At 45.3% G+C, this 19,527-nt stretch overlaps 1 protein-coding gene and 1 pseudogene across 1 annotated transcript in view; one reads left to right on the forward strand and one right to left on the reverse strand.

The window, feature by feature from the left end:
- Positions 1 to 3,074: 3,074 nt before the first annotated feature.
- LOC148027835 (uncharacterized) lies at positions 3,075 to 6,535 on the reverse strand (annotated as a pseudogene).
- Positions 6,536 to 9,144: 2,609 nt separating this feature from the next.
- Positions 9,145 to 19,527, forward strand: part of LOC148027836 (fimbrin-2-like) — an 84,746-nt gene continuing 74,363 nt past the window's right edge. The window contains exons 1-3 of the mRNA XM_087689549.1: positions 9,145 to 9,638; positions 9,953 to 10,123; positions 10,245 to 10,483. Of these exons, the coding sequence (XP_087545675.1) occupies positions 9,552 to 9,638; positions 9,953 to 10,123; positions 10,245 to 10,483 (497 nt within the window). The 5' untranslated portion in view covers positions 9,145 to 9,551. The remainder of the gene's footprint in view (positions 9,639 to 9,952; positions 10,124 to 10,244; positions 10,484 to 19,527) is intronic.

Consider the following 19,527-nt stretch of genomic DNA (forward strand, 5'->3'; position numbering starts at 1 on the left):
AGTGCAAGGGTAAAGTATATGACAAAAATGATGATCATAGCATTGTCCCTAACAAGTTAGGCATTAAGATTAAAGATATTAATGTTATGCAGAAGACTAATTTTGATGATAATTTTATACTTGCAACTTCTTCTCTTGATACTTCACACATGCGACTAATGCTTTGTTAGGGTATACTCAGTGTTGGCTGATAGATTCAGGGGCTTCCTTTCATGTGACTCCTTGTAGAAAGTGGTTCAACTCCTACACAATTTGACTGGATCTGTCCATTTGGGAAAATATTTGGCATTATAGATAGTTGATATTGGTGATGTCCAATAGCAATTTGATTCAAGTTGCACGTTTACTCTTCATGATGTACATCATGTATCAACTCTCACAAAGATCTTTGTTGGAACTTTGGATAATGTAGGTCATGTAGTTTCTTTTGGTGATTCCTCATAGATTACCCATGGAAATATTATCATTGCATGTGGTGTTAAGTCCCATACTATCTACCCCTTGCTTGTATTTGGGTCAGTTGACCATACTTTGGTAGTGGATGCAGTTTCACATGTATCTCTTTGGCATCATCACCTTAGGCATATGTCCTTGAAAGGAATGAAAATGCTTACCCATTTGTCGTGTCTTCTGCCCCTTAACTATAAGTGCTTTGAGTCATGATCATTATTTATATGGTAGGTAAACACATAATACGCATAAAAAATCTAGTATAATACGCATGGGTAAGCAATTGCCTATTGTTCATACATATGTATGTGGTCCCGTGCCTTGCAAGTCATTAGGTGGTGCAAAGCATTTCATTACCTTCATTGATGACTATACACATAGAGCATTGGCATATCCTATTAAACAAAAATTGAAAATCTCGGCCACCTTTTAGCATTGGCTTGCTTTGGTTGAGAACCAATTTGGGTATAGGCTAAAATACCTAAGGTCAGATAATGGAGGTGAATATGTCTCTAAAGACTTTGAGCAGTTTTGTGATGAGAGGGGTATTAAGCATCAGTTGACCACCTTGTACACCCCACCCCAAAATTGTATGGTTGAGCACATGAGTAGGACAAGTCAAGAAAGAGTTCATAGTATGCTTAGCTAGATATGCTTACCACAACATTTTTGGACTGAGGTAGTCACTACTATTGTACACTTAATCAATTTGTCCCCATGTACTACTCTTGACTATCAGGTTGCAAAAGAGATATGGTTTAAAACCCTTCACTTTATTATTACATAGTAAAGAATTAAGAATAAACATAATAGTGATGGGTAGCCACCATCTACAATGTACAAGTGTGCATGCACTAAGTACAAGATAAATATAGGCAGTTAGGCATAGGAGCCTTTAACCCCCCAACACAAAAGCGGTTTGAACTACGTATGAGCATATTAGCTTGTTTAGGTATTGTTTCATGCCATTTTCTTTGCATTCTCTCATTGATTCAAATTAGGTTACGATCTAGTGAACATGATCTAGCAAATATGCTCGTTCAATTTTTGTTTAGGTATGAGGCATATCTTTGCAATGAGCTTCAAGCACGTGGAATATCATTGCAAATAGAAAATGCACTTAGGGAATTTGGTTTCAGTAAGACATGTGATGTGAAGCTTAAGGTACCTATTGGTATCTGAGGTAGAGTTGTCAATTGGATTGACATTAAGACTTCACTTGGAGATGAGTGTAGCCATAAGAATCAAGTTGAGCAGTAGTTCCCAAGGTCAATTGCATTTGTAGATGTAGTGTGCCTTTTGTTTATGCCAATTACTTAATATCTGCATTTATCCACTTTTGGAAGGTACGAGAACCTTGTTAGTTGATGTGATTTGCTGGTAGCTTCAAAAGGTTGTGCAAAGCTTTTGACACCCATACTTAATTATGCTGATGTTTTATCCTTCGAAGTCAACTTAATGGGATAAGTATACCTAACACGCACTTCTAATTGAAATTTAGAGCAAGCCAATTGTGATAAGGGATTGAGAGGTCTAGATATTCATCATGTTGGTGAGTGGTAGTTTGTCAAGCTGGTAAAACAAACTCGTTGTGTCCTTAGATGTTGTTCTTATTTGAATGTTTTGATATTGATATGTGAGTGTTTACTTCTAACATGCAATGAAAATGTGCAAGTATGTGAATATATTTGCCTTTGAATGGTGATCTATTGGTTTGGATTTATTGATGAACTTAATAATTAGGAATATCTATCATACTCATTTTGTACCACATGATTATGATATTTTTTGTATTCACAACATCTTTGGAATAAGGCTTTCTATTGCTTGTTTTAAATACAACCGATTTGTTTATGCTCATTGTGAGGGTGCATCAATGGTGATTAGTTGGTCATAGTTCAAATGTCTATTATTATTGTACCATGGAAACACCATTAACCATCTTCACCTACTTTGGTGATTGGTTTCATGATTTGTTTTTGAAGACTCATTCTCTCTCTCTCTCTCTCTCTCTCTCTCTCTCTCTCTCTCTCTCTCTCTCTCTCTCTCTCTCTCTCTCTCTCTCTCTCTCTCTCTCTCTCTCTCTCTCTCTCTCTCTCTCTCTCTCGCTCTCTCTCTCTCCCTCCCTCCCTCCCTCCCTCCCTCCCTCCCTCTCTCTCTCTCTCTCTCTCTCTCTCTCTCTCTCTCTCTCTCTCTCTCTCTCTCTCTCTCTCTCTCTCTCTCTCTCATGCATTAAAAAAAAGGGAAGGGCAATGTTCTTTTTTTTAAAAACCATAAGCGTGGTGAAGTTATATTAAAGAGGAGATAAAAGTTACATCAGAGAGGGCCATGGAGGGCAAATAGAGCCATATTGGCTTCGATACATCATAACCATGGTCATCATAAGCATCAGCATTGACATAAAAAAGGTGTTGGGGGAAGCACTACCTACATAGCTTGAAAAAGGATCATGCATTTTGACTAGCAAGGGCATCGAATTCTGCTTGAACTTCCTCCAGAAAAATTAGACCATCCTCAATTTGAGACTCGAGATGGTGGATCTCAATGTCAACTTCCGCCTCCCATTCGTCTCCGGTGAGCCTTTTGTATTGCAAGACTGCGGAGGAGCATCGCACTTCGACTAGTCAATAGTGATGGTCAGCATCCTTCAACACCTGCTTCTTGGTTTGGTAGATGGTAATCTGGTCCTTGGCAATCTTCACAGCCTGCAAATTAACATCAGCAAAGAATATACTCAGACAAGGTGTCTAGTAAGCTCCCTCATATAGCATGAAGTTTCTTTGTCTCCACATAATCCAAGGGAGTTCTCCCCTCACTTTGTTCCAAAAGGTCGACAGCATCCCTACATAATCCCCTAACAGCAATTGCTTCCAGGTGGGAGGGACTTTGAGAACTTTGTTAAGTGGGGCAAGGATCTACTTATTGGCTAGGCAAGCACAGTAAAGGTGGCATATGTCCTCCAAGGACTGGTTGCATGTGTAGCAAATTCCTGATTCTAGGTTAGCTCGGGAGAGTTTCTTGCCAGTCCAAATAGCTTTATGAAGGATGAACCACATTAAAAGATATTTCTTGGGTTCAATGGACCAAGACCAAATCGAGTCAAATTTAAAAGACCATTGTTTGGCTGCAAGGTTAACCTTCCATCTTTTGTTCAAGGTGACACTTAGGGAGGGTGACAACTCAAAGAGAAAACTCTACGGGTTGGATATTTTAAACCAGCCTTCCTAGCAAAAAGCTTGCAGAGGGGGGACAAGAGGGTGAGTGTGCAGAGTCCATGAAAGCTCTTGGGGGAAAGAGGAACATCTTTCTCTAATGTGATAGGGAGGTCCCACTAATTTGTTCTGAACTTGATGGATAATTGGAGGTCAGAGATCTAGTTGTGGGTAAGGGAGTCCCATAACTGGTTCCAACAACTTAGTCCTTTATTATGTAAAATGAGGGCCTTCTTCTAGCTTGCCTAAGGGGTCTGAGGTGCTGAGATAGTCGGCCACCAAATAGAGTCACCCGGGGGACTAAGAACCTATGCTTGGATTCTCCATTGATTCTCAGGGTAGCACAATGCCTATTCTAGGCTTGCCATATGGATCTTAGGAGGTCGGATCCTTTGGTGGTGACTTCTTCTTTGCCAAAGAAGATAGTTGTCCATGGGGGGTTGGCCCACCCTTTGGCCTTACTTAATTTAATCTGGGGGAGATTTCTAAACAAGAGAAGGGCCCATTCTTCTTGGGGAGAACTGAGGGCCTGAGCAATGAGTTTACAGGCCATCTTGTCAGTTGTGGCCCTTAGATCTCTGATGCCTAGGCCTCCTTTGTTCTGGGGAAGACGATAGACTTCCTAACTGACTTTGGATGCTTTCTTGATGAAGGGATTGCTAGCCCAAAGGAAGTTACGACATATCTTTGAAATCTCTGCAAGGTGAGAGTCAGTCGATCTCCAGCAGGAAGCAGAAGAAGAAGAGGACGTAGGCATTGAGGAAGTGGTTGATGACTAGAACTTTGCTTGCTAGAGAGTGTTGGAAGCCTATCCATCTATTGAGCTTAGATCTAAAGTTATTACACACCCAGCTCCACCTGGCTTTTAGAGAAGCTCCGAATCCCATCGAGATGCCAAGTAGCCTGAAGATTTGGCCTTCCTTGATGACACTGCAGTAGCCAATCCAGGATCAGAGTGGAGGAGAAGACCCCTGTTTTGCAATGGTTAATCTTGGAACTAGAAGCCAGACAGAATGTCTCTAGGGTTTTCCAAGATTCTTTTGTTGATGCTTCATCGTTGGGGCCAGCATGGCATTAGTGTCATCCACGAATTGAGATAAACATTGCTGTCTATCTGAGTTTGGGAGAATGATCCCTTTGATCAATCCCTGAGTCATCTTGTCCTTGACTAGACAGTTTAGGCCATTAGCTGCCATAGCAAACAAGAGGGGGGCAATCGGACAACCCTGCCTAACTGATCTTTCCAAGTTGAACAGGTTCGACAACTGTCCATTAAGGGAAAGCCTGGCTCATGCATTGCCAAACAGTACCTTCACACACATGATAATGTGGGGTCCGAACCCAATGGCTTCTAGGCTGCTCCTGAGAATGAAAGACCATTCGAGCCTATCATAGGCTTTATCAAAGTCTATTTTTACAAAGATGAAGTCTTGCCCAGATTCGGTGTCATGTTCAAATCCTTCCCACAGTGTAATCACGGCTTCAATGATTGTTCAGCATTTAATGAAGCCCTTTTGCTCAGCTGAGATCCATCTCATAAGAGAATTACATACCCTGTTGGCTATTGCTTTAGCAAACACTTTATAGGCAGTTGTCAGCATCGTTATAGGCCTCCAGTTGGATAGTTCCTCCTTGACTCCTTTTTTGTGGAGAAGCTTGATAACTCCCGTGTTGATGGCATATGGAAGGGCCTTGTGAATCAAGGACTCTTCCCACACTACTCGCAAAAATGGGGAGATGCTGTCCTTGAAGACTTGGAAAAACTTAGTAGGAAGACCATCTAGGACCAAGGGTTTTGTTTTTCGTTAGGGAATCAATGGCAAGGTGAATGTCAGGTATCGACAAAGGAGAGTCGGCCAGCTTAGCTTCCTGTTGGCCTATGACCTTACATCTGGCTGCAAGGACTTTTATTCTAGCTTCAACAGTTTCTAATGAGAGCTTCTCTTTTGGGCTAAACAAGTTGGCATAGAAGTGTCTAGCATGCTCAAGATTCTGATCCTTAGAAGTGATGGGTAGGGAGGCCTTAAAGAATGGGATGGAGTCCTTCTGATTTTTCCTCTTGAGCGCTTTGAACATCTCCTTGCAAGATCTGTCTGCCTTTCCCACCCATCATTGCTTAAAAAAAGGGAAGAGTGTGTAAAAATGATTTTCTCCTCTCATTGAGTTTTGAGAGAAGCTCAGAGATCTACTCCTAGTGGCAAGCTTGGGGGGGGGGGGGGGGGGGAAGATTCCAAGGAGACCAACTCTTCATAGATCTTGTCTCTTCTTCTTTTTTGGATATCTGCCACATCCTTGTAGGTAGAGATGAGGAGTGTTTGAGTCTCCTTCACCGCTACAGACTAGGCACGGGCCAGGGACTTTGTTTGTTGAAATCTGGTATTCCATATCCTTAGGATAGCTTCCTGGACAAATGGGAGCTTCAAGAGTGAGGGATTTGTGTGAAACCAATGATTTCTTACCTTGTTAGCTTTGTCATCTATGGTGATAGCAAGGGGATAATGATCTGAGATGCAAGAGGTATATCTAGGCTTGACCTTGATTCGAGAGAACTCTTTGGCTATGGATATGTCCACATAGCATCTGTCAAGTCTAGCTTTTCTAGCAAGATCTCCTTTGCTGTAATTCTACCAAGCGAACTCTCCTTCAGTGCCCATGTCACAGATGTTGGAAGAGGCTTTAAGGGTGTCCCATGCATTCTTTTTAGCTCCTTTGATGATGGAACCTTTCTAAAGAAAACAATCTTCAAGGGATTCGACCATGTTGAAGTCACCCAGGATAATACAAGAGCCTGGGATGGCAGAAAGTTCAAGCCAGACTTTGATCCTGTCGGCCACAGAGCCCCCTGCATAAACCACAATTAGCCTACAGCTCATAGGTGGGGAGAGCAAAATAGAACACCAGTTATGGCCACATCTGGCCGAGGGAAGAACTTCCTTCATCTAGGAAGGTAATCCGAGAGCACACCCATCTGAGCCCTGTGGGTGGGATTCTATTACCCAACTGTGTTCCTTTGAAACCTGGTTGAGGGCTATTAGCAGGTCACGACCTGCTACCTTAACTTCATGGAGAGCAAAAATGTCAAAGTAATTGAGAGCAAGTCAACTTGCTATCTTCTTAGCTTTGAGGGGGGTCAGAGAGCCCCTTTATATTCCAGCTAGCCAAGATGTAGGCAGGAGTATAAGATCTGCATCGATCATTCTGCATTGCACCCCTCACTATTTTTGACACTAAAAGAACACGTGAAGAAAAGCTAAAAGCCTGATTTCACACAATGCATGGAAAAGAGCACCACACACACTGAGTGATGGTAAATTGAGGATTGTTTGTAAGTAAGAAAGAACTCACTCAGACCTAATAAACTGAACGAACCCACCAATAGGAGAAGACCCTAAAACTTAGATGGGTAATCAAGAACCCCAAGTGGTAGGACAAAGAGGAAGACGTGACACAAGAGCTAGACAAATCGAACGTTCGACATCATTGCACACGTGAATCTACCTGATTTAATTAACCTCATCATTGCAGACAAATCGAATGTCCAACATCATTGCAGACGTGTGCTGTTGGCTTAGCATGTTGGATTTCCTTGTTGGTGACTATGGTCATCTCTCGATCAAGAGCAATGACTTGTTGTTCGATGGCAAAAGTGGAGGGGGACTTCTCTAGCTTGTGTGGGCACGACACAGTCCCCATCATCCTTGGAGTCGGAGTCGACAAAGTCCACAATTTTGGTTAGGATGGAGAAGGAATTAGCCTGGGGTAAGACAAAGCCCGGCTTATGGCCATTTTTGTTGTTTGATGGCAAAAGTGGAGGGGCACTTCTCTAGCTTGTGTGGGCATGGCACAATCCCCATCGTCCTTGGAGCCGGAGTCAACAAAGTCCGCAATTTTTGTTAGGATGGAGAAGGAATTAGCCTGGGGTAAGACAAAGCCCGGCTTATGGTCATTTTTCTTAGGGGGATTCTTCTTGGGTTGCTAGGCCTACTACGTGTTCCTGGTTGCAGGGTCCTTGGGCTCTGCATGTGTCAGTACAGATTGTTGCTGTTGGACTAGGGGAGGAGGAGGAGCTGATGATTGCTGGGGAGGAGGGGGGTTCTGACTTGGACACCCTTTGACAAAATGGCATGACCTTCCACAAAGGAAGCAAGCTCGAGGGAGGTATTTGTACTCAAGAGGTTGATCTAAGGTCTCATCGTTGTCGATGAAGATATCCATAGAAGTTGGGAGAGAGTTCGGGTTGGAGATGTCCATTTCCACTAGCACTTGGGGGTGCCAAGCAGGGTTATAGAAGTCCCTACATGGTCTCCCTCCTAGGACTTTCCCTAGTTTTGGAGCTATGACCCCTATGCGTTGATAGAGGTGAAAGGGCAAGATGGGGAACTCCACCCATACAAGGTAATTGTAGGATGCAGAGACTTCTGGGTTAAAGGATTAGTTCCATTTGAACAAGCAGAGCGGGGAATTCCGAATAACCCACTGGCTAGCACTCAGGACATCAAAAGCCATCGCAGGGTCTTTGAAGATGAAGAGTAAGTGGTTCTTGGGGAGAGATTGAATGGATTCCAGCACCACTCCCCTGGGGTGCCACTGCTGCCTAATCCACTGGCACAGTAGGTCAACAGGGGGACGGGGATCAGCAAGAAGACCCACCAAGGCTCGGGATTCGAGATATCTCTTAACTTTATGGATTTGAGAAGCAGGGAGAAGTACAGAGGGCTTACCTTATTTAGATCCTTCTGTGCCTTGACCAGCATTGCTAGAGCCATGTTGACCGGGAATCTCTTAGGGGGAGCCTGTTGAGCCTCCTCCGGGAGAGACACCTCCAACACTAGAATCGGATTTGATCCCTATTGGAAGGGCAATGTTCTAGTGCACAATAGTGTGCCCTTGTATTAAGAAAGGGCCAAATTAGACTTCGTGGATAGAACAGTAGAGCAAGTCATGATTGACCCAGATGTTCATTTTTGGTTGGCTCATTTTTCGTGGATAAAACTTTCTTTCTAGGAGTGTTCTGGGATGGACAGGCTAGACACAATGAATTTCATGGCCTAAAATTGATACGCAAGGGTTTGAACCATTGCTCGCTAGTCCCTCAGCCAATCGACATCTTTCACATAACTCCATCATACCGAGAAGAGCAATGTGTGCTGTTGGTGGGGGTGTGAACAGGCCCTTAAAGAAGAACATTGGAAGTTGGACCCAACTCTTCCCTAAACGGAGGAATAAAACATGGAGCCCACGTCCATTTTAAACGAACCTGGTTCAAACATGGGAGCGGCATGCTCAAAAAGGGTTGACGAAAGAAAAATTGGGGCCGATTTTACCACGTAAAATCGATAGTACCAAAATGCGCCCCTTTTGCATGGTATACAACTACGTGCCAAGCAAGCAGCCAATGCCGACCGACGTGGCCGCAACTCATTCGTTATACATATGTTTTCTTCTTAAGAGAGAACGTATTTTGCATTCACTTTACTTGCTCTCTCTCTCTCTCTCTCCATATCCTCCCGCCTGGACACCCTGGCTATTGGCGGGCTGATCCCGTCAAGGTGGAGCACTCTTTCTTCTTCCTCCTCATAGCGTTTATCCCTGGCACTGGCAGGCGCGGAACTAGTTCGCCTCAGCAGCCACAAGTAGGCTGCCTTGCTCGCCGCGACGTTTCACAAGAGGAAGAAAGAGCGGACCTGCCTCCCAGGAATATCGCCTTCTGCGATTTCTATGCCGTGAACCACCGTCGGCGATCCAATTTCTTACCATTCGAGATCCTAGAAAGAAGGACGAGTTGATATTACACAATCATTCAGAGTAACGGACAGCTCTTGAGGCCCGGCCACCTCCTTCTTAGCGGCTTGGTTTTTCATTCGTAGCCCCTGACAGAAGGAGAAAGTCATGGCTAGCTTCGGAGGTGTTGTTGTCGCAGACCCCCTCCTTGCCAGCAATTTCACACAGGGAGAGCTGCGTTCTCTGAAAACGCAGGTACTATGTCTAGCGGCACCTCAGTAGTTACTTCTAATAGTATCCATTGATTACAGGAACCTCGTATCATTTAGCTTTCTGAGTATCTTTCTGATCTTTTGGTTTTCGGCTCGCTTGTGAAGCTAATTTAGCATTTTCTGCACTTCAGCAAGGCTTTTGTAGAACAGACAAGTCTGTTCTCTAATTCTTCCGCTAAATTCCAGCTCTAGTTCAGTTTGGAGACGTTATTTTCTTGCGTTCTCACACTTTTCTTTGTGATTTCTTTGTTCTGCGTACTAACATTGGGATCCTTGAATGTGACCCGGCACTTGCAGTTTGATTCCTTGAAGAGTAAGGATGGCGTAGTTACTGTAGAGGAGTTAGAATTCGGTATAAATAAACTCAAGATGTTCCAGCAGCCTCTAACAAAGGAAGAGATTGTAGCAATCATGAAAGCACAGGATTTGAACTTGCAGAATGGGCTTGATTTTGAAGCATTTTTACTGGTATTATACAATGCTCTACATTCTCTTGCCAATTTAGATGCAACTGGATAAGAATGAGTGAACAGACTTGAATGATTTGCTTGATCCCCAAGGCTAAATGTCGGCGTGGGATATGTTGCAGATGTACCTTGATCTGCAGAAGTGCGGTAATCCTAAGATAAGTCCTGAGAAGAGATCTTCGGCTTTTTTGAAAATAGCAACGACTACCTTACTTCATCACATTAGTGAGTCCGAAAAGAAGGCCTACGTCGATCACATTAATACATATCTAGCGGACGATGAGGTTCTAAGCAAAGTGTTGCCAGTTGATCCTTCTTCAAATGATGTCTTTGAGTTGATCAAAGATGGAATCCTTCTCTGGTATGTCTTGTTGACATTTACGTTTCATGCCCAAGGGTGCACTTCTATGTCTTCAGAACGTTCAATCTTGCATCTTTGTATGGAGTTATTTTGGACCTCATAGTCGAATTGTAGTAAATCATTCCTGCTGTGACATCAAAAAGATGTTTTCCAAGTTGTGCTGTGATGGCTGGTTATAATCCGCAGAAAAGAGCACATGTGCTTAATGTACATTAACGAAATATTAGCTTTTTGGAGATGGGATGAATATTAATGACAATCTAGTTTCTACCAATAAATCAGGCTTTTAATACTTTTTGCTTTGCACATCAAGAGGATTGGGTACCTTCCATTAACCCATGAAAAAAGAACCTAGCACATCTTGAGCTGGCTACTCTATGGAGTAACCAGAATATATACAAGAGTCCATAGGGGGAGACTCCCATTGAATATCATAATTATGCTCCACAAAAAACGGGACAGGTGTTGTGGCATTGTGGGATGTATTTGTATCCTGTCAAAGCCTGTGGATGAGATTTGACCACTTCCAGTATACTGCCTTGTCTGAAGGTAGTGCTGATGATCAATCAACGAACGATAATGGGCTGTCTGAATTGTAAGAGGTCACTTTGGCTCCTTGTATGTGTTTGCACCAGTTGGATCAGCTAAATACCACCAAAGATGGTAAGGAAGACTAGACCTGGGTTAGTAGGAAGAATGGGAATCGAGGCTGTTGAAAGACTAGATACTTTCCAGGATGTGCTACCAGTAGCTCATGCTATGGGACCTTTGAGCCCCGGACTGTGCTTCCCCTGAAACCACTTGAAACAACTGAAACAAGCTCAAAAAATGCTCCTTGAGAAGCACACCATTCCTTCTCATGGTGCACTCACTGACTGAGTTTTGGTTGTATATACCACTGTTGTTACTTCCTCTTCCATATAGTGAAGGCTATTGTAACTTATCATGTTGCACACTAGTGGTTTTGGTTCCATGTATCTGTGCCCTTTGCATTTATTATTAATTTCTCTGCTTGTTATGTCATTTTGACATTCTTGAAGTACGCTTTTACTATTTTTATCTACTCATGATTTGGTGTGTTTCTGTTGATTTTCTGTAGCATGATGGTTGTGCTTGGCATCATTGCTGTCTGATATGTATAGTTGCTATCTCCTGTTTGCATGTGGGCATTCAGTCGGTGGTATACAACTCTTACTTGGTGAATCTGTTTGGTTTCTACAGTCTGCAACAGTTGCATTGACTATGTTCATTGTGACATGTCACACTGTGGCCCATGTGGTCTTTGTTGATCTTGGAGTGGTGCTTGCTTGCTATGTGATCGATTTTGTCTGGCTCAGTACATGGCACTTTATGTGTGTTAAAGTGTGTCCTTGTTCGTCTTTGACTGGTTGGCCCTGTGTGTTTACATTGTTGCCGCCTTTACTGTGCTTGCACTGGAGTCAGCTTGGGGTGATATGTGCAGGTGAAGGCTGGTACATGATGTGACACTGCTGTACCAATCAATTTAACACCACTATCAGTTTTTCAATGCCTAGTGGGCTTAACAAACCAAGAGGTTCATATTGCCAAGACATGGAAGGACATGTCTAGAGTCCAGGCTATCTATTGCTGAGGGTATGGATAATCTTTGTTCAAGTATGTGAAAGGGTTTGTATGTAGAGGTGCTGTGATACTGCGTGGCTTGTCTACATTTGGTTGTTGAAATGCATTGGTTGTGATATTATATATGAGTTACTATTAGTGGTGATATTCTATAGTCCACTCAATTCCATGGACTATGAGTAGTTAGAAGTATGAATCACCCTATACTCATCATTTGAAATGAAATATGAGATGCTCCTTTGTATCTCCTCCATAACCAAAAGGTAGTCCTTTTCAATAACCTAGGCAATTGCACCCAAAGTCACTATTATATGCACTCGAGTGGCTTTGAGCATTGCTTTGAGAGCCCGTAGAGATATAGGAGGAGGTATTGCTTTTGAGCATTGCTTTGAGAGGCTAAGATATTGTCCTAAGGCAGTTTCTCTGAGTCTCATCTATTGCTTTAAATATAGGAGGTATTGGAATTCTACCAAAGCCAAGCCTTCACTAACAAGGCCACACTTGTGTGTGCAAGAGCATTTCCCTTTTTACACACACACACAGAGAGAGAGAGAGAGAGAGAGAGAGAGAGAGAGAGAGAGAGAGAGAGAGAGAGAGAGAGAGAGAGAGAGAGAGAGAGAGAGAGAGAGAGAGAGAGAGAGAGAGAGAGAGAGAGAGAGAGAGAGAGAGAGAGAACGTGGGGAGAGGGATCGCGATGGCGCCGCCTGCTCCTGCCGCCCTGCCGACGGTCGTCTGACTTGTCGGCCCTGCCCATCACGCTTCGCCGTTTCGCCCTCCGCTTCTTCCTGCGCCTGTTTGGTCCGTCGGGCGCCTGCTCGTCAGTAGTCGGACCCGTTCCGTTGTCGCCCGCTTACCCTGCGGGCTCTGCGCCTGGTTTGCGCCCGTCCGCCCTGTGCGTCAGGGTTTCTGCCCACGCCCGATTCCTGCCCTGCACCGCTGCTGCCTCGCCCGTCTTGCAGTCGGACTTGGGCCCTGTTGAACGTCACCTCCCCTGCCTTGGTTCGTCGCCTGTCCAGCCCTGCCGTCCTCTGCCCCCCCTGTGGTTCGCCCTCTTGTACGTGCACTGTCAGGGTTGTGCCCTGTCACTCGCGATATTGGGACAGGCTATGCCTGAAGCCGCTTCTCCAGTGCATGTCCTGTTTTGCCTGAGAGAGCGAGAGAGAGAGAGCGACGCTGCCCTCGCCAGTCAGCCACCGTGGTGGTTGCCCCAGACCTTTAATGCTTGCAACCTGTCCGTGTGACGTCCTGAGGGTCGTCCTCCGCCGTGTGCGAAACCAGCTTACAGGGGTGCAGATTTCTCACTCAGCCGACAGTGATCTGCACTGTGCGTCAGTCCTCCTTCGAGATCAGCTCGTCATACACGATGGCTGGTTTGGATCTGGATTTCATAGACCAAACGGTGGCAGCACTTGGCCCGGATTCTGATGCTGAGGAACCGGAGGATATGGTTCCGTGCACTGAAGAATTGCCCCCGGGTCTTGACATCCAGCCTGCGGGTAAACGTACAAAGCATACCCCGGAAGAGATAGGTGTTACTCAGGATCGTTCCTATGCGCAGGTTGCTTCGGATTCTGTGGACTCTCAGGAGGTGGACTGGGAGCATCTGCTGGAATTTGCCAACACTCTGCTTGGCGAATATGTTCAACATAATCAGGAAGCCTTCTCTGACTCTGCACCAGATGATGTTCTGGAAGCTACCGTCAACCCAAAAACTGTCCTATGCTCCTTTTCGGTATTTTATGATCGCGCTGTGATACTCTTCTTCACTGGTCGCATCCTGCTGCTTTCCCGTATTCGCCAATGGCTGTAGAGTCTGCTACAAGGGGAATGTGTTGAAGAGATTTTTGTTGGGTCCCGAGGTTTTTTTGAGGTCCTCTTGAAAACTGAGACGCACCGTGCTGCTCTCCTGTCTAAACTGCCTTTGTTTTTTGATCGTCGGCTGGTTCATGTAGTTCCATGGCGCCTGATGGCAGATTTTCAGCACCTCCTGCAACGTGAATGCACTGTGTGGGTAGAAGTGGAAAATTGTCCGGCTGTTTATTGGCCGCTATTGAAGGATGCTATGGCCGCTGTGGGCACGGTTCTGGTCCCTCCCAGTCTCAGGGCTGTGAATCGCAACCGCTTGTGCATGTTATGGGATACTGCAAGGAAACGGCCTGCTTGGTTACACCTCAATTGCTCTGGCATGCATCCGTTACACTTTCGTTTGAAATGGGGCAATTTTGCAGGCCATTTCCTGTGGACAGTTGGGGCACTTTATGGCTGAATGCCCAGAGCAACAACACGTTTCAGATGCGGGTCATGTTGCTCCGCCCATGGAAGATATGGTGTGTGATGCTCCGTCGCTGGATACTATCCACCCGCCCCAAGTTCTGGCCAAAGGTAAACAACAGGTTTCGGGTCTGGATTCTCGTGCCACTGATTGGGTTGAAGTACGTGCCAAAAAAGGCAACAGGATTGGTGCTGGCATGGAGAGTACTGTGCCTACTACCTCACAAGATTCCATGCGTACATATATGCGCAGGAAGGAAATGTTGTCTTCCGAGCACTCTGCTCCTGCTATGGTTTCCTCAGCTCTTCGTCCTCAGCCCGCCAGGAAAATGTATTCGGATCGTCTAAAGGGTCCACCTGCACAGCTGGCTTTTGATACCAGAGGCAACGTCATTACCCCGTGGGACCGTCGTTACCCACGTTCCAACCCCAAGCAAGCAGATATGCCGTCTACTTCCAAATCTGGTCCTCAGAACTCTTTTGTGGTGTTGGCGGATTTCTTGGATGAGGGAGTCCTGAACATTCTCGCCGACAAAGTCAAATCGAGGCAAGCTGTGCCTCGTACCTGATTGTGTTTTGTATACACATGAAAATAGCCACGTGGAATGTGCGAGGAATTTGTTCTCGACACAAGCAACATGCCATGTGGACTGCATTGTATGAGAATCAGTGGGATGTCCTGTGCGCTGTTGAGCACAAGAGTCACGGTGACGCCGGAAAAGTTGTGGATTGCCATGGCTTTCGTTTGTTCTATGCAGGAACACAGGCCATGCATTATTCGGGTGTGCTCATGATTGTACATGCCAAATATCAGCCTGTTCTTCTTAAAAATGATGTTCATGGCCGCTTTTTGGTGGTTGAAATTTTATTCGAAGGGGAAATCCTATGGTTACTTGGCCTCTATGCTCCGAATGATTCGTTATCTCGCCGGGAGCTTTGGCAGACTTTGCAGACTTCCTTGTCACTTGGCAGACGGGGCTTCTTCATGGGGGATTTCAATATGTGTGTTGATTCTTCCCAGTCTACATCAGAGCACTCGGTCATGGATGCGCCGGAAGGTCGTATGTGGCAAGCGTTGGCTCTTGCTGTTCTTAAGCAAGATCTCTGGTCCTGGCTACACCCGTCTTCTCCAGGCTTTACTTTCCATTCGGCCCAATATGCCACAACATGGTCGCGGTTGGACCGTATATATATCATGCAGAATGATGATTTTCTGCCTGAGATGCTCGAAATAAAAGTGTTGCAGCAATATGCCTTGTCGGACCATTTCCCTCTGTAGTTCGAGTTGCTTGCACAACCCATTGCACCTTTCAAGCAATTTCTGGAGAGACTCCCTTTGCGTTTCAACTCGTCCTACTTAAAGCATACAATTTTTCAGGGCTATATGCAGCAATTGCTTGACAGATTCTTCTTGGACTTTTCCTCTCAGGGCACTGCGTCATTTGAAAGATTGCTCTCTAATGTGCAGCGGGTTGCCCGGCAATATGGGATCTATCATGTCTCTCTTTGTCGGCGCCGTCGACAGGCAGCGGAGGACCTGCTGGTTTTGGTTCGCTCCCTGTTGGTGGACACTTCGGATGATGCATTTCTGCTTGCACCGGCCATGCGGGTGGCCGATCTTATTAAAGAATTCCAGTTAAAATCGTATCAGCAGGCCAAATTGCAACATCTGACAGAGACTTTGCAAGATAGTGCATGTCAGACCCATAAGTTCTTTCGAGTTCTCCATGCCTCTCCTGCTCGAGAGAATATGACCAGACTCGAGGATGCACAAGGCCACCTTATCCTGGATCCACAGACTATTGTGCATATGTGCAGGAATTATTTCCGTGACCTTCTCGGTTCCGCTTCTCCACCTTCAGCCCCAATTACTCAGGCCCGTTCGGTTTTTTATGACCTGGTCGGCAATCAGCTTCCACAGGACATGCAAGCTACTCTGGAGTCAGATATTGGTGAAGCAGAGGTTATGGACGTCTTGTTACACTTGCCCAAAGATAAAAGTCCGAGTTGGGATGGTCTCACCAATGAGTTCTTTGAAGCTTTCGCTACCCAACTGGCGAAACCATTGCAGGCTTTGTTTCAGCAGGTATGGGAAACGGGGATCATGCCTCCCTCATGGAAACAAGCACTTATTAAACTGCTTCCAAAAGTTCCTTCGCCATCTAAGTTGACACAGTGGCGCCCAATTTCTTTGATGGGTTCAATGTACAAAATCTTTTCCAAAGTAATGGCGAATCGGCTCCATAAGCATCTCCCTGCCCTTGTGCACCCTCTCCAGTATGGTTTCATTAAGGGCCGAAATATTCTACACAATGTTTTGAATGCCCAATTGGCCATTGATTATGCCCGGCATTCTAATCAGGAGGTAGTACTGATTCAACTGGACCTGGAAAAGGCTTTTGACTATCTGGACTGGTCTTTCGTTGTTGCTGACCTTATGTCTGCTATGGGCTTTGGTGCTCGGATGTCTCGTCTGATCTACACCATTAGTGCTGCGGCGTCTTCGCGAGTCATGCTGAACGGAGGTGTTACTGAGCCATTTGTCCTTGCCCGTTCTGTCAGACAGGGGTGCCCTTTGAGCCCTTTATTCTTTGCCCTTGCGACACATCCAGTTCTTTCCATGTTATCACATATGGCCGCCTCTTCTCAGTTGGCCGGACTGTCGCTTCCTACAGGACAGTACTTCATTAGCCAATCCCTTGCAGATGATACCTTTATGATTTTGCGTGCGGACGAGGATAACCTTCGAAAAGCATTGGATGTTTGGGGTCTCTTTGGTCAGGCGTCAGGCCTTCGTATCAATGCGCTCAAATCAGCCATTCTAAGCTGTACGGAGTCGGATTTGCAGTCCTTGGACTGGCAGGGTCTGGTTGTTCCTCGTGGTTCCATTGTCAGGCATCTTGGATATCCTTTGGGTGTTGATGTTCCCCCAAAGCAGCTTCTGCAGTGGATTTCTCAGAAAATGGTGGCCAAGTTTATGTATTGGAAGTCTCAGGCCTGGCCCTTTCATGTTCGCCTCAAAGTAGCCCAGATAATTTTGTTGCCAATGCTCCCATATTTCTTGCCATTGTTGCCCTGGACTCCTACGACTCTGAATGCTCTTACTCAGTCTATTCGCTTCATGCTATGGAAGGAGGACTCATTGCATGCAGGTATTTCCTGGATCTCGTGGTTGCATGCGTGCACCCCCAAACGCATGGGTGGCGGAGCTATTTTAGATGCCCAAACTCACACGCAGGCACTTCGTTGGTCTCTTTTTCGCGCCATGTGCTTGGATCATCATCCGTGGGTCGCTATCGCCCGTTATTTCCTTGTAGGCCATGGGCTTCGGCATGGCAATACCCAACTCCGGAGTTCTTGGTGGCATGTTCTTAATGCTGATTCGCGGTTCTCCAGTTCTTCTTCATCGCTGCTTACTCATTTGGTATGTTCTTGGAAACACGTCCTTCAAAAGGCTCAGTGGCACCCAACGGAGGATCGCTTGGCTACTAACTCTTTTCAATTGGAATTACTGGCAGTCTCGCGTTTACTTTCGTGGGAAGGTAAACATGAGCTTAGACCACAATTCAACCGGATGGCACGTTTGGGCTTGTCTTCAGTTGCGGATGCCACCCTTGCCAGTCGCAATGTGCTTATATCGTTTCGTACTGCTAGGAGGCTTTTCAGGATCCCTCGTGGATATAGGCCTTTATGGGAACAGCTTTTGACGGTGCTCCAGAGCAGGCAACCCTTTCCTGCTCTTGCTTCGGATCATCCCTGGCAGGATTGGGACCTACAAGGCCGGCTGCATTTGAGCAAAGCTTCTGCTAACCAAGTGTATCATCTTCTGATTAAAGATCATCAATGGCTAGTTACTAAAGCGAATGCTTTATGGGGATTGCGTAAATCCCGGTCATGGTGGAGGGCAACTGTGATGGAGGGCTGGTTGAACAAGACACCCTTTAAATACAAAGTCTTTCTTTGGAGAGTGATGATTGGGGGTCTTCCGCTTGCTTCGGCTCTTTCCAAGCGATGAATCTCCAATGGCACCTGTTTCTTTTGCACCACTACTATGGAATCCGCCTGCCACCGATTTATTTCTTGCCGCGTCGCTAAGAAAGTCTGGTTATTTTTGTCGGCCGTTTGGCGAGGGGTGGTTGGTATCACCCTGCGCCCCTTTGATTGGGTTTTTGGCCAGCCCAAATACCCTACTCCCGCACAGCCACATATGAAGCTCATGTATCACTTTCTTCGATACTGGGGCTGTTGGCATAACTGGACCATTCGGAATGCTTTTCTGTTTGACTCCGCCTATAATGTTCAACGGCATATTGTGAGGCTTAAGGGCCTCTTGTATTGGCAGTTAGCTCTTCTCCATCGTTCTGATTTGCTCTCTACGGAGGACTTCCGTGCTTGGCATATGGCAATTTCCTCCGCATCCTTGCCATGACATTGTAACTTGTAGTACTTAGCACCTCTTCACATGATGGCTTGGATTGTCGTCATGTATCTTGTAATCAAGTAATCTTGTATTTTTTTCGTAATTAATACAATTACCTTTTACGAAAGAGAGAGAGAGAGAGAGGAGACTGATTGTGACGGAGGGTTGGCTAAATAAGACACCATTTAAATGCAAGGTTTTTCTTTGGCAAGTGATCATTGGTGGTGTGTCCCTTGCCTTGGCTCTTTCGAAGTGCTGAATATCGAATGCTAGCTGCTTCTTTTGCATGACCACTGTGGAGTCTTAATGTCATAGATTTATCTCCTGCCCTTTAGCTAGGAAAATTTGGACTTTCTTATTAGATATTTGGAGAACTGTGGCTGATCTGTTACTGCGCCTCTTTGATTAGGTTTTTGCTAGGCCAAAATATCCCACCCCACCGTAACAACATACGAAACTTATGTTTCATTTTCTTAGATTTTGGGATTGCTAGCACAATTGGGTAAACCTGGAATGCGTTCGTCTTCAATCAGCTGCATGTGTTCATGGACATATTTGTCAGAAAAAAGGTTTTCTTGCATTGGCAATTAGATTTTATCGAGTATGCTGATCTTCTCCTCGGGAGGATTTAGTTCCTTGGCATATGGCAATCTCCTCTGTTCCATTGTCATGACTTTGTATCTTTTGGGCATGATAACCTAGAGCCATCTTGCATCTTGCACTTTTTCGTAATTAATACAATTACCTATTA

Source organism: Lygodium microphyllum, chromosome 12 (genome assembly GCF_053477565.2).
Source record: "Lygodium microphyllum isolate KBCC chromosome 12, Lygodium_microphyllum_v1.1.10, whole genome shotgun sequence".
Lineage (NCBI taxonomy): Eukaryota > Viridiplantae > Streptophyta > Polypodiopsida > Schizaeales > Lygodiaceae > Lygodium > Lygodium microphyllum.